This window comes from Enoplosus armatus, chromosome 15 (genome assembly GCF_043641665.1).
Source record: "Enoplosus armatus isolate fEnoArm2 chromosome 15, fEnoArm2.hap1, whole genome shotgun sequence".
Classification (NCBI taxonomy): Eukaryota; Metazoa; Chordata; class Actinopteri; order Centrarchiformes; family Enoplosidae; genus Enoplosus; species Enoplosus armatus.
In genome coordinates this window covers 19,943,342-19,958,104 of record NC_092194.1, presented here as the reverse complement: position 1 = coordinate 19,958,104, position 14,763 = coordinate 19,943,342, and the positions used below count along the sequence as shown (strand labels likewise).

General features: G+C 43.6%; 1 protein-coding gene across 1 annotated transcript; it reads left to right on the top strand.

Moving 5' to 3' along the window:
* The first annotated feature begins 2,464 nt into the window (after positions 1-2,464).
* On the top strand, positions 2,465-4,447 carry foxi2 (forkhead box I2). The gene is made up of 2 exons (XM_070920846.1): positions 2,465-3,071; positions 3,858-4,447. The coding sequence occupies exons 1-2, from the start codon at positions 2,465-2,467 to the stop codon at positions 4,445-4,447; spliced, it is 1,197 nt and encodes a 398-aa protein (XP_070776947.1).
* The last annotated feature ends 10,316 nt before the right edge of the window (positions 4,448-14,763 follow it).

Sequence of the window (14,763 nt, the reverse complement as noted above, 5' to 3'; positions counted from 1 at the left end):
CACTTTCATATTAGATTTCTGAGGCGAAGACGTCCAACAGTTTGAAGGCTCTTTGGCATCTTCATCCAAAGACGTTTCCAGCAGCGTTTAGCTCTCCCCTGTGGACGCTTCATGACCTGCGCAGGCAGTTCAGACTCCTCTCTGAGCAGTGAGCTGCCTCCATCTTGTGGTGAATGTAAGATCCTACATAAAAGCCCTGAGTATTTAGACTAGAGTAGCCGGCGCGCTGGGATTGACCACAAAGAAATTCATCTCAAGGTGGCAGTGTCCCTCCACAAGTGATTCTTTCGATAAAATATCTGAGCCAGAGAGCGACAGAGAGGATTTACACTAAAGTGCAAGGCTGCAGTGAGAGACAGTGTCCTTATTTTGCATTTAACTACGTTGAAGTGTTTGCAGCCCTGATTCCATTCATTGTCTCAATTTAATATGTTTTGTAGATTAGTAGTCTGGTAATTTTAAATTAACATTATTATAACCTTAATATAACTAGAGATCTGGTTTTAAAGAGACACCTGAGTACATTACAAAATCTATAACTGCATAATTAGAGAAATGATACCAAAGAACAATCATAGAAGAACACTGTGATGGAAAGCAGCGTGTACGTACGAGAACAAGGCCATAATTATGACTAAGTGAAGAAATAAATACAATTGTTTTCTTAATTATTCATTTTAAAACAGAGGAATGAACAAGAACATTTGATATGTAAACATGTAAACTAGGTCATCAGCTAACAACACGTGGGTTTCGTTCAGATGTTATCTTTATATTCAGGATAAGTTTCACTTTGCTGTGTCGGTTTGCTGCCGGCACATCAAAGATATTTCCATTTGCAACGAGACAAAACAATATAAGACGTAAAACTTTCAGACAGCGTGGAATAATATCATTTTTAACAAACTTGAAGCTCGTTTAGGAAACTGGATTTTAAGGGGTTAATCCAAACTGCATGGCAGTATCATGGCTGCTTCACATGGTTGAGTTCTGCAGCTCCTGGAGGTCTTTAAGCACCACTCAGCCTGGTGAGCAGGTAGAAAGGAATGTATGTCCAGAAAGAGGAGGTGAGTTTGTCTTCAAGTCCTTTCACACAATAACTGAGTAGAAATACCGACTCATTAAGAAGTCAGTTCCACACTCAACATGCAGTGAATGAATGAATACTTCTTTAAAGTAAAAAGATCATTTTATAAGCAAATTTATATGTAAAATCTTGATATGATCCAACTCATCCGATCAGACAGCTGGTCTGATGTATTGACAAACAACATGACAGAAGAACGTTCTTTATTCATTCATCCTCGGGAATAAAATGTAATTTTTCTGCTAAATAAAAACTGATTCTCTCAAGTTAATAAAATGTGCTTTTTAGCAAGCAGATCCTCGTCTGAAAGAAACTGAAAGATTAAGAAATGCCTTGATGAAAAGATAAAAAGCATAAACTGAATGTTCTCCAGACACCTTAATTAGGCACAAAAGCAAGTTTTAAACTCTTCAAAGAAACAGATTAGTTATTTCTGGCCTGAGGATATGTAACGATATAAACACGTCTTCAGTCGAGACCTTTCGACAGTTTACAATATGAATACATGTAATTTCACTGCATCCTTTAGCATTTACTGCATGGAAATTAAAACAAACAGCTCTCTTTGGAAGCCTGGTTGTTCGTTTCCTGCTTCGTTTTTCAGGAAACCTGTAAACACAGGTTGGGAACCAAATATGGAAATGAGAATTTATTTTGATCGTCAATTTTCTAAATGTTAAACGATCAATCTGCTTTTCCATCACTTGAAACCCAACCTGTGTTTCAGGACGAAGCCCTCCGTGTTTCTGTGTTCCCTGAATTCAACTTCCAAAGAACAGTTCAGGGAACATGTCGTACGTGTGTGATTCAGTGTTGCAGAGCACGGCCTGTGTTGTGCGTGAGATGTTTTAGTGCTTCTGCTTTTCATCACTGATTTGCTGGAAACAAGAGTCTTTAGTGACAGTCCTATCACATGAAGCTCTTCACTTTGGATGAAAACATGGCCAAGGATTAAAGCGTACACAGTCTGCACAGAATATTCAAAGTGTAAAGGTTGTAGCTGCAGCGTGAGTCAGGTTTGCTGTCTGTTGACTCAGGTTATATAATCACAGCCTGGGTCCCTCAGGTACAACCTGAGCCCAGCAGCAGCCTGTTGCTGTGTCTCTCCAGGAGCTTTTGACAGGGGAAACATTTGGGAACCACTGACCCACTCAGCTGAATGAGGGAGAGCATGACCACACCCCCCTGTTACTCAGCGTGTGTCTATTGGCTGTCGGCAGTAATCTGGAGCCTGGATGCGGCTGCTGTCAAGGGTTTATACTATTAAAACTCCCCAAACTCCTCCATCCTCCCTGACACTTGTTGCTGCCGCCTGCGCACCGGGAGAGGCCACCTGAACCGCTTCAACGTTTCCTTTGGGATTTCCCGCGGGGAGTGATGAACTCCATCGACCCTCAGCCCCATCACCAGCACCACCAGCACACCTCCCCTACCGTCGGCTCTCTCCCACCTAAAGGCGCCCAGGAGGCCCCGGACATGGCCGCCGTCTACTGCGACAACTTCAGCAGCATGTACCACCAGCAGAGCCTCCAGGGCGCGCAGAGACCCGCCGGCTACGGCCTCGGAGATTACGCGTCGTCTCCGAACCCGTACCTGTGGCTCAACGGCCCGGGCGTCAACTCCTCCGCATCCTACCTGCACGGCAACAACCCGGCGTCGTTCATCCCGCCCTCCTACGGCTCGCAGCGGCAGTTCATAACAAACTCACCTGGCTTTGGTGGACCCGACCTGGGCTGGCTGTCCATCGCCAGCCAGGAGGAGCTGCTGAAGCTGGTCCGGCCGCCCTACTCCTACTCCGCGCTCATAGCCATGGCCATCCAGAACGCACACGAGAAGAAGCTGACCCTGAGCCAGATTTACCAGTACGTCGCCGACAATTTCCCCTTTTACAAGAAGAGCAAAGCCGGCTGGCAGAACTCGATCCGGCACAACCTGTCTCTGAACGACTGCTTCAAGAAAGTGCCGAGGGACGAGGACGATCCAGGTACACGTTCCTATAAATAATGTCCACACAACAGCCACCTGAAGTCTGAGTGGAAATCAGGAGAGCATTTAATTAAACTGGCACTGAAATCCTTAAAAAGATACACGAGAAAGAAAAGAGAAACTTATAATTACCTAATAATTAATAGAATACCCACTGAATTTAAACACTTCATCGTAGTTTTCATAGAACCTCAACTCCAAATAATGTTCTCTAATAACACCAATGATGCTGTGTGGTAATCTGCTTATTTATTTTAAAAGCATCGAGTTATTAAAAAACTGTAGCAGCTGTAGTGTTAAAAAAAAAAAAGAGAAAGAAATAGTGTTTTCCAATAAATAGTAATTCCAAAGAAATTTAAAAAAAACACAATATAATAAACACAAGAGGATTAAAGGCCCCCTATTAAGAATTACAGATATATTTTATTTTCCTTGAAATATTACTGTAGTATTTACTCTACAAAATAGTGTAAATGTATTGTACTCGAACATGACTGGAATGCACTTTTAAATCCTACTTTAGTCTGTAAACTAGAATGACAGTCGGTTTAAAGAGGGTGTTGGTATTGTTGCAGATGTGCAGGACTTCAGAAAAAGCTCAAAACTGTCTTCTACAGAAATATGAGAGAACAACTCGTTTGAAAATATGGGAGATAAGTTTGCTAAGACAGATTGGTTTTTAGAGTCATATGTTGAAAAAGGATCAATTTAAGTGAAAAGAAACGTTTCATTTTACTGGAATAATGAAGTTATAATATGTTATGTGTCTCATCTCCAATTACAGGAAAAGGAAACTACTGGACGTTGGACCCAAACTGTGAAAAGATGTTTGACAACGGAAATTTCCGCAGGAAAAGGAAAAGGCGGTCCGATCCGAGCAGCGCAGGAGGAGCGGCGGCGGCAGCGGCAGGGGCCACAAAAGTGGAGGACGGCAGGCCGGCGGCGGGGGCCTCGTTGAAGCCCTCAGACAGTCCTCAGCTCCTGGGGCCGTCCTCCCCAGAGATGGAGGCGATGAACGAGAACCACAAGAGCTCTTCTTCGTCCTCGCCACCCGGACTGGCCTCGACCGCTCCGTGTTTTAACAACTTTTACAGCGGCATGTCGACGCTCAGCTCGGGGGGCCCCAGCCGGCAGGGGTCCCTGGGACTGGTGAACGAGCTGTCGAACAGGAACATTACGGCCCTGAGCCCGTACCACCTCAACCACGGCGGGCAGGACACGGGGGCGTCGGAGCACGGCGAGGGCTTGCATTTCAACCGTGGAGTGTACTACAACACGTTTGGCAGCGGGCAGAGCGGACAGTTCAACAGTCACTTCTACAACAGCTTCAGCGTCAACAGCTTGATTTATCCCCGGGAAGGGGCCGAGCTATAGGAGCCGATTCACCCCAACTTCTCACTGTTTTAGGGGCTTGCTGCTCGGTGAATCCCTCTGAAAACACGCAAATACACGCTTGCATTTCAGCAGAGAGGTCAGAGTGCATGCTGGGTAGCGGCTTCTCTGCACCACGAACGCAACACCCCCTTCACTGATCAGCTCACCGGAGAGATTAGAGACCTAGAGAGAGTATTTTAGCCAAACTTGACTCAACTTGACAAGCAGTCAAACTGTGGAAACACCAGCCGGAGAGTCAAACAGAAAATGAGCACTTATCTTCTTATTCTTTTACTTTATTACTATATCAAAGCTCCTACTTTGCTCTTAATGCTACTCACAAAGTAAGACAACCACTGAACACTTGTAATATTTTAAACATCTATCTTACATTTCTTTGGCAGTTTCAGCAGAAACCTTCCCGACCACTCTGTCATGTTGAAGATGTACATGTACGTGTGATTTTTTTGTTGTTGCCAGTTTTGCCAAATCTAGCCCATATTTCTTTGGAGCGGCCAAATTCTCACAGTTGATTACATATCTTGAAACTGTTTATTCATAATCAAATCTGCCAAAGTTGCCTTTGTGAGACCGCCATTACCTCAAAAACGACAATCGCATGAGATGAGAGTGCCCTGCCGAGAAGGGTCTACCTGTATATTTAGACTGTTTCCAAATGTAGTGACAATCGATTTAATACAAATATGATCCCAGACAGGGCTTGCCTTATTTTTGTATCCTCTACGTTGACTGAAACCACAGCACTAAGGCTCATGTAAATACATGCGGACTTTATAAATGTGTATTTTTGTAAATTATAAAGATAGTTTGTGACTATTTATGCTATTTATGCTAATAGGCATTGTTTTCTACTGTTGTCCGAACATAGTTTGATTAAAGCAGAAGTGAATGATATTAGCTTACAAAATGCGCCGAAAACAGTATCACTAAAACCCAGATGTCATAAATATATATATATTAAAAACTATATGCTATATCATGGTTTCTCTCAGGATTCAGTGTGACAATCATTGAATGGCTTTTGTATCTATTGTCTTTTTTTATCTTTACATACAGCTTACAGGCAGTTTCAACTGTGACTCTTAATAAATATCCTGTGGTCTCTATTGTATTGTCATGCATCATTTTCAAATAGGGCATCAGTGTATTCAGGGCTTCATTATCATTTGAATGCATACCCATAAATTTACTTAAATCTCATATATAATTACTTCTACTCCATTTCAGCTCAATGCAGCCTCTTATCATTTGCATGAAAACAACAAAAACCTGCATGAGTGAGTCGTAAAGTTCCCTGTTCTCCAGAAACAGAAATATTTTCACATAACCATGTATGTGGTTTTAACATATTCTATATAACACAGATTGTAAACTAAAATTTCGAATCCCTCAATCTGACCTTCATTCTTCATTACGTTCTAACTCCAATTTTACTTTTCAGTATGATGACTTAAGATCAAGTGCACGTCCAACTAAAGTCTCTTTTATTCTATTAAGTCAACTCTTCCTGTTGGATCAGTGCTCCAGGAATGATGTAAATCTGGTTGCTGAAGAACGCGTAAAGAGTCATTTACACTCTGTCTGGTTGTGTTTGCTGCTGCTGGGAGGAGGGAACTCTGCCCACTTTCTGTTGCCACTAAGACCCCGAATGAGAGCAGGTCAGAAGAGAAGAAATAAATTAATATCACTGCAAAAAATTGTTCTGAACACGAGGAGTGCTCACGGTAATGATTTATTTTACAGGTCAGTCATTTTCTTATAATTTCCTAAGAAGTTTTCCAGAAGGAAACACTGGGATGTAATTTTGTGCAAATCCTGGGGACACTTCCAATTATTAAATTACAATAAACTGCTTAATAATCAAGGAGCCTTTTAGCTAGTGCACAGGTGATCAACTTAATCTGCAAAAAATAAAGAATTGAATAATGAATGAGTGTTTATGTTGTTTTAAAGGGAGCTTTTCTTTCAAGGGACTTCCTATTTTATCTACAATTAAGATATCTCTGTTGCCCAAAGTTCTGAAATAATACTTCTATTCATTAATGTTTTATTCACTGATCAGGATATTCTGTCCAGCATTACAAGGAGATAATTAAGAATACATGTAACTCAGATTACATCCTCAAAATTGGTAAATGTTTTAACTTTTAAGTCACACTCCATCCTGCATGTTACCCCGAGACAAGTAATTCCTGTATCAGGTTTGTTTATTGATTCTGACTGAATAAACATCACAGCTGATGCACTCCGACGTGTCCTCCAGTGCCACAGGCAGAGACGAGCTGCGCCGGGAGAAGCTTCTGCAAAAATCAAAAGAGAAAGTTCAAGTTTGGAGGCGAGCCAAGCTCCCTGCAAAGACACCGCAGTTGACAGACGTCTTGATTCAGAAAACAGTGAAACAATAGAGGTATTGTCCTCGGCCCTTCACGCCAATCCCCATGTATCAATTAGGGACTCTCTGAAGAGAGATGAAGATATCCCCCTTAGGCCGACGGGGTTTAAGCATCTCTTTTGTCTCCATTCTCCGGCAGTGTTTGCCCCAAATTGAGAGGCCATCTTGCTTTGTTCCTGCTAAGAAACGACGCATCAAGAAAGTCCCTCTGCAAATATTTGCCACCCATCGTGCAGATTACGGAACAAATGGTTTGATCATTTAGTTTTTTCACTGTTTAGGATTCACACCATGCATGCGTTCAAGGTACGAGTTATGCCGTGAAATTGAGCTGATAGTACTGTCCGTTTTAAGCAGTGAATAATTGTGGGAATAAAAGTTCACTTCATGTCATCAACTTGTGTGGCCCATGTTTAATTAATCATACTTAATGAATTGATCTCAGAATATGGACCAGTTAACATTCATTTTACCGTTTGACTTCCTTGTCTCTGAGGGACTGGTCTGCTCTCTCATGCCATCATGACTCCTGAACGACAGTCTGATGACCCAGATCCGACTGTAGAGGAAAAACTCGGTTGTATGCATTGCACAGGCGGTCCAAAACTTTTCCACTCTGGCAGTCAGCGCTGTCTGGTGAATGAGGATCCCCGCTGCCAAGTGTAAACTTCTCAATTAGAGGAGATCCACTGACCCAGGCTCTGTTTGATCACCTTCTTTTGCGCCAGTAACATCAGGCACCCCGTCCTAATTTGGCATCCACACGGCTATATCGGTTGATTTGAAAAGCGCCATTGTTGGTCTGGCTGGGAAGCAGGTTGAACACGGGACCGTGGGTGCTATTTCGAGGGGTGACTGTATACTGTAGGTTCTTGTCCTAAAAAGACCCCACGGGACTCCCCAATTCAAATTGTTCCCCTTTTAATGGACAGGGAACAGGTGACACCTCGCTCATGAGAGACATCTTAGAGGGAGGACAGGCTCATTCCAAGACACAGGTATCAGTCACCTGGACGAACTAGACTTTCATCAAAGTCTGAAATGTTTTGTTGTTTAGGGGTAATTCCATCTAGCATATGCAGAAGATACTAAACTAAAGCATTTTTAAATACTTTTAAATTGTAGTTAATCTCTCATTTTTAACGAACTGAAGTGTAATTTAATCACGCTGTTTGAACTTCACTCAGTCTGTGGTGACTGATTAAACTATGGCAAAGGACTGACAGGTAAAACACATTCACATTGGTGAGAAAAACAGTTCAATGCTGCTTCAGAAACTGTTCGAGCTCCATCGTTAACTTCTGATGTGTCACATCCTGTCGGTGGACAAGTGACCCTGACTGACTCTCAGGTGTCTCACCTGAGAGGAACGGGATGCTCTTGTCTGCCGTAGCCCTCATTTGTGATTTGGTCTCAGTGAATGATGGATATTCACTTTAGACAGGTTTAGAAAAGGACGTGAAATCCTTTTAGCAAAACTCGTCAGTATAATTTTAGAATCATCATCATCATCATCATCATAGATAAACAGAATTACAGACTTAAAATACCTGATTAACATCAGGGTCGTTCTGGTGGTCGAGACACGTGCGACGTTCAGTTCCAGTTGAGCATGCCTTTGTCATATTATACCATAATAAAAGTATTAATATATATTATATATATATTGTAAAACAAGTAGAAGTCCTGCATGGAAAATGTTACTTAAATAAAGGTACGTACTAATATCAGCAAAGTGCAGTTTAAGTATCAAAAGTAAAAGTTCTCAGTCCAGACAAATGGCTCCTGAGTCTAATACTTTTATAAATTACATAATTGTATAATTATTATTATTGATGCATTAATGTGTAACTAGCATCAGGCGCTGATTTTAACTGCTGTATATACTGTCGGGTAGTTTAATGTACAACAGTGCATCATATTTTATAAACTCTTCTTCTTACAAACCTTGTAAAGTACCTGCAACCAGTAACTATAGTTGTGAAACTATTGCAGGAGAATAAAAAGTACAATATTTCCCACTGAATTGTTGTGGATTACAAATATTATGTAGCATAATTAAAAGTACCTTTCATATGTACTTTAGCACAGTGCTTGAGTAAATGTACTTAATTACATTCCACGACTGGTTTTAAAACTTGTTGCCCATATAGCTTTCCTTTATATTCCATAATAACTTCCAAACACCAAAGGATTTGTCCACCAGTGTCTCCCTGTGCACCTGAAGGGAGTAAACAGTAAAGAAGTGGAGGAATGAGAGTGGGGGTGTGTGTAGGATGGGTTGTGTCCGGGAAGGAGGTTGAGGTTGGGGGGGGGGGGGTTGATCGCGGGGTGGCTTGGGGGGGTCCTGACTATGATTTGATCCTGGAAGGCTCAATTAAGTGGTTCGTTTACCCCTCGTGTGGAGCTGGTGAATTGGAGCCAGGTCAGCTCCGGGTTGAGGTGTTGTTCATTATTTTTCCGCCTGTCGGATCCCATGAGCGGCCGCTGGAGACGGTGGCTGCTCGGCGGCCGAGGAGCAAAGGGCCTGCCGGTGGGGTACGTCAAACACACTCAAAGCCTCTCCCCTTGCCTGGGGGATTATGATCAACAAAGCATGTCCCACACCTGCACCGGCCAGCACAATGGAAACTCTGCGGGCCAATGAAGACACAGGGAGAGACCAGTTATTAGAGTCCCCCCACCAATGAAATGGATTACATTAACCCCTTCTGTTGTTGTTCCTCCTGGAGCTTAAACATCGAACTGACAGACTCCACATCCCATTGAGAAAACATCCCAGTAACACTTTGTTACAACAGCTTTATTCCGGTTTATCCACCAATGGGGAAGTATTGTGTCTCCACTCTTAAACTGTGTGATGACTTGGTGAAGTGTTGTAAAGCTGTGGTGAAACTTTGGCTGGCTGGTTGTACTTACAGTACTTATTGTTGCTGACCGTACAAACTGAGGCAAGAGAGAAAGTAAAGAAAAGTACTTGAGAGGAGAACTTTTTGTTTTTTACAACTAGCGAACGGGAAAAAAATGAAATAAAAACGCAATAAAGACAGAACTGAACTTAAGAATCTGTAAGAATCTAGAGTTTGAGGGTGACTGTTCAGTTTTTAAGAGACAGCCAACAACATGTCAGTAGACCTACACGGTCTACTCAGTGTGTGAGGGGGGAGTAATTCAATAAATGAGGCAGGTGTCCGGCCAGCGCTCCAGAGCTCTACGAGCAATCACTTGGATCTTAAAGTGATACTCCATCCAAAAATCTATTGTTTGAGAATCAAACACTCCCTGCAGACATGACAAGTGGCTGTAAAGTTTGTTGTTTGGGTCTTTATAGACAACGGAGCCAGACGCGAACCATTTGCCCTGATGAGAAGCTCTTATGGTGGAAAAAAAAAGCATCGAAACATCTGCAGCGTTCGACTTCTCTACTGTCCATCAGTCACTTTAGTCACCGATTCTGAGAATGAATGAAAAGTTAACAAGGCAGCTGTTTAGATAGTCGTGACTGAATTTTTTAGGAGGGATCAGTGATCGCATCGTACGTTTGCTTCACATTGACTAATGAGAGCGGGACGTCTCAAGAAGAGGTTAGAAAGGTTGGAGGCAAACGGCTCCGTCAGTCCTGCTCGGATGGGAAAATGTGACTAAAAGCCAGAATATGAATATATACATATTTGCACTGGTGCTGTTACTGAAACGTACAGTATGCTTTTGAAAATCAGCAGAATGTGGTTTGTGGTTGATAACAGAGCAGTATGCTTCCTCGCTCTGCGTCCTCGGGGGAAGAGCATCATCCGATCACGTCATCTTCAACGTCGTCAGCTACACGGCCGCACCGTAGCTGCTGTACACTGCGCTGTGTTGGTGTAAATAATTCTTCCATATTCTCCGTGTCTCATTTCTCAAACTGTATCAACAAGTAAACAGCGTTGTTTACACATAACTGTGCAGCGGTAACGTAGCCGGTGAGTGTGTTTGGGGTTTGTTTCACATGTGTTTTGGAACAACAGAGCAGGAGGATACTCAAATATTTTCGACGAAGGAGGGTGTCAGTCCCCAGGGAACCCGTCATGGGCGAATTAGACCGAAGCTCAGAGGAATGCAAGTTGCTGCCCTCGTCCTCACCCCCCTCACCCCCCTCACCCCCTCCACACACACACACTCCCTCCTCCTCTCTTTTCTCCTTTAATTGGGCCCGTTCTCTGGCACCTCTCCAGATCACACTGTCACTTTACACTGCGTAATAAGCTATTAGCCCCGGCCGGACTGGGCTCCGCCGCCACCCCACGCTAATCGACATGGACATGGTCATTGTGTGGGACTGGGACTCAGGACAGCACAGTCCATCTATTGTTATTGCCAGGACCTCGGAGCCCCGGACGCCCACGCCCTGGCTCGCAGAGGGCTGAGGGCGGATGGGTGGTGGGTGGGGGGGGGGGGGGGGGGTAAACAGATGGGGAGATCAAGGAGAGGTGAACTCACTCTCACTGCCCCCTAGGAAACAACAAAACAAACTGTAACACCTTTGGTTCAGCCATCTTGCTTTGGCAAAAATATGACTTTCTGCCGTGTCCCAAAACAATGGCGCACCTGCTGGAAAATTAGAGCCCTGAAACTACAGCGGCAATTAACAACACAAGTCATCTTTAAGATACGTTATCGGCTCCGTTTTTCAGAAAGAAGAAGATTTAGATGAACATTTTAAAACCTTTCAAGAGCGACATTAAGGACATTTTTATGTAAGAATTCAGCAATTTTGTGCAGTTTGCTTCGATGAAGTCACATTTTTAAAGCAGTTGTTTATTGTGGCTCTGTGAGGCTGTAAACGACATGCTCAACATGCTCACAGTGACAATGCTAATATGCTGATTTTCAGCAGGTATCATGTATACTATGTTCACCATCTCGGTGTGATAGTGGCCTATGCTGTATTTGCTTTGTAAGCACTAAACACAGAAACATAGCTGAGGCTGATGGGAATCTTTTTCTTGAGGATATTTATATTTTAGTGCAGTGGTTCCCAAACGTTTTACTCCCTATGAATTCTGGGGAAACTTACAACAAAACAAGCCAAATTAAATGATCATGACGCAAGTTAAACTAGTGCCAGAATGTTTAGACATGAATCACTCAAGTCTCCCCCACTTCACTACCACTAACACTAACAAGATATACTGTTATACTTACTTGGTTTCAGTTTGTCGGATGTGTTTACCTGAGTATCACCAGTTTTTCTTTTCTTCGCTGTCAAAAATTGTGTATTTTACATTTCAATTTGTTCGAAAAATGTAAAGCCTCATAGAACCACTGCATAAGTATGGATATACTAGTCGGCAATGTTACTTAATGTACGTGCCTTTTTTGGGAACCCTTGACCTCATATATACATTCTCTACACTAATGAGAGAAAGCATTTCACAAAGGCGTGCTGTATTGTTTTCACATATTTGTGCTCGTCAAAAACCTGTAGTGTTTGTTTCTCCTGCAGATCTTTGATCAGCATGTATTTTATATGAGTGCAGCACGATGGGACAGAGGAGGGAACCTTCCCAACCCATGTTACATCTCTTGAACAAGTCCCAACACCTCCAGGCCAAAAATTAAGGGGTTAGACGAGGCCTTGGCGCTGCAGCCTGTCTGAGGAGCTAATACTTGCACACAGCCTTGGCAGGGAGGGAGACAAAGCCGTATTTCATGTTGGGGATGTACAGACTTCACGTTCATCGCAGAGAGTCAATCTTCCACTTGTCACCAGTTCTGATCTTCTGCTGCTGCAGGATGGATACACAGTACAGGCACGTAAATCAAATGTGAGGAAGTCTGTTGATAGGAACTGTGCTTAATTACCCTGCTGGAAACCCAAATAGTGAAGTCTTTTTTAGGGTTTTGTGTTTCGGGATATCAAAGATGTCAGAGTCTGTTCATGTGTGTTTGGAGGAATGCTGCAGGGGAAGGAGGGCAGGCTGGGACAGAGCTGTGAACAGGTGCATGATGGGGTGGGAGTCCAGGGAGGAGCCCCTGCGGTTCAGTACGAGATTGGCAGTGGGAGTGTGTGTGTGGTTGGATTTTGTGGTGGGTGGAGGGGGGTCTTTACTTCCACAACCTGAACTAGACACTCAAGTTCTTCAAAATTCTTTTACTAATGTTCATCATTTCCCTGAAACAAATGTGCAAATGAATATTTTTGACTTTACATAATACTTTTGAAAAAATTACAAATGTTATCTATCTATCTATCTATCTATCCCATCCCCCCCCCCCCCCCCCCCCCTTCACTTACACACACACACACCCTTCCAGCCTTCACCCTCTAATCCAGCCCCCTCTGAGCTCAGGGTCCCAGGGAAAGGTTCATCCAGAGGGCGGAATCAGCCTCCATGGCAAAGTAAGAGCTGAGGGGGTGGGAGTGTGTGGGGGGGGGGTCAGTAAGGTGGGGTGGGGAGGGATTTGAATGTGATGGGGTGTGTATGAGTTTTTATGTGTGTTGGGGGGGGGGGGGGGGGCTTTGAGAGTGAGAGAGAGCATCAATCCTGATGGTTTCGAGTAGACATGATGGAGGGGTTAGTGTGTGTGTGTGTGTGTGTGTGTGTGTGTGTGTGTGTGTGTGTGTGTGTGTTGGAGGTCCACTGATTCTGAGGTTCCTCACCCACATTTCTCTGGGTTCACTGCTCTGAGTGTCTGCTCCGAGGTCACGGCCGAGCTGCTGGTCGTGACAACCGACCGAGGCCACAGATTCTGGAGGGAAAGAGGACAACGAAGGAGTGCAGCTGTCTGGAGAAACACTAACAGACGATTTTAGGGGGTCTGAGAAACACAGAGCCCTTAACTGCATGATTTGTGGAAACCTGAACCACTCTGGTTTATAAAGAGTTGAGTGAAACTAATTCACACTCGTGAAACGTGTCGGGTAAGGAGGGTTGTCCTCCCAACCACAGCGTGACCATTTTAGGATGAAAAGAAGAGCTTGTGGTTGTGCATGTTTAATCCTACAAATTGTGTGTGTAACATTACAACCAACCATTTTCCAGAGTATAGTCTTAAAACTAATTTCCAGCCTTTCAAGTTTCTTTTTGTACGGTTTGAAAACCGACAGACGTGAAACTCGCTGGAGATCCATCAAAATGATTGGATTATTGTCTTAATTACTTAATTGCTATTATTATAATTATTAATTTGTAACAAAGCTATTACATTTCTTAAAAGCCTCCTTGTTAGTGCATTAAAGGGTGCTCCTCAACCAGGTCCTAATAATACTGAATTCATAAGCTGTGTTAATTGAAAATCAAACCAAATGCAACAGTATATTTTCTGAAAAGGATCAGCAACACCACACCAGGCAGCATCAATTAAGTTTCAAGTTTCTGCAAGTTAATTTACCGCAACGAAATGAACTGAAGCCAATCGCCACCTGGAAGGCAGGAAATCGCTTTTAAACCGTTCACACCTGGAAGTTGCCCAGTACTGCCACAGTTGGCAGCTCCACTGGAGCAATTAGAGGCTAAGGGCCTTGCTCAAGGGCACCGGTGATAATGAGATATGATAATGAGGGATGGTGTTAGTGTAAATTCTACTCAGACGGCGACAAATGTCACAGAGAGAGGGAACAGGAAGGGGAGTGGCCGCTGCAGCAGTAGGTGTGTGTGTGTGTGTGTGTGTGAGGTTGTGTGTGTATTGTTTACAGTTTACACAGCAGCACACTGGCAGAGCATCAAAACCATGTTGCTTTTTGTTATGAGGTAAACACAACCCCCAACCCTGAGGCAGGGCCAGGACAAACAGCAGAGCCCCAGGAAGCCGCCCGTCATCACGATACCCCGACACTCTGAACCTCCGGGGGGGGGGGGGGGGGGACCTTCAGGCCCAAAGAGAGTTAACAAGGGACACCACACTCAAACGTGACTCCTCC

Coding starts and splice junctions, on each gene's coding strand:
- foxi2 (XM_070920846.1), top strand. CDS start 2,465: ATGAACTCCATCGACCCTCAGCCCCATCACCAGCACCACCAGCACACC. Junction 3,072..3,857: donor GAGGGACGAGGACGATCCAG/GTACACGTTCCT, acceptor CTCCAATTACAG/GAAAAGGAAACTACTGGACG.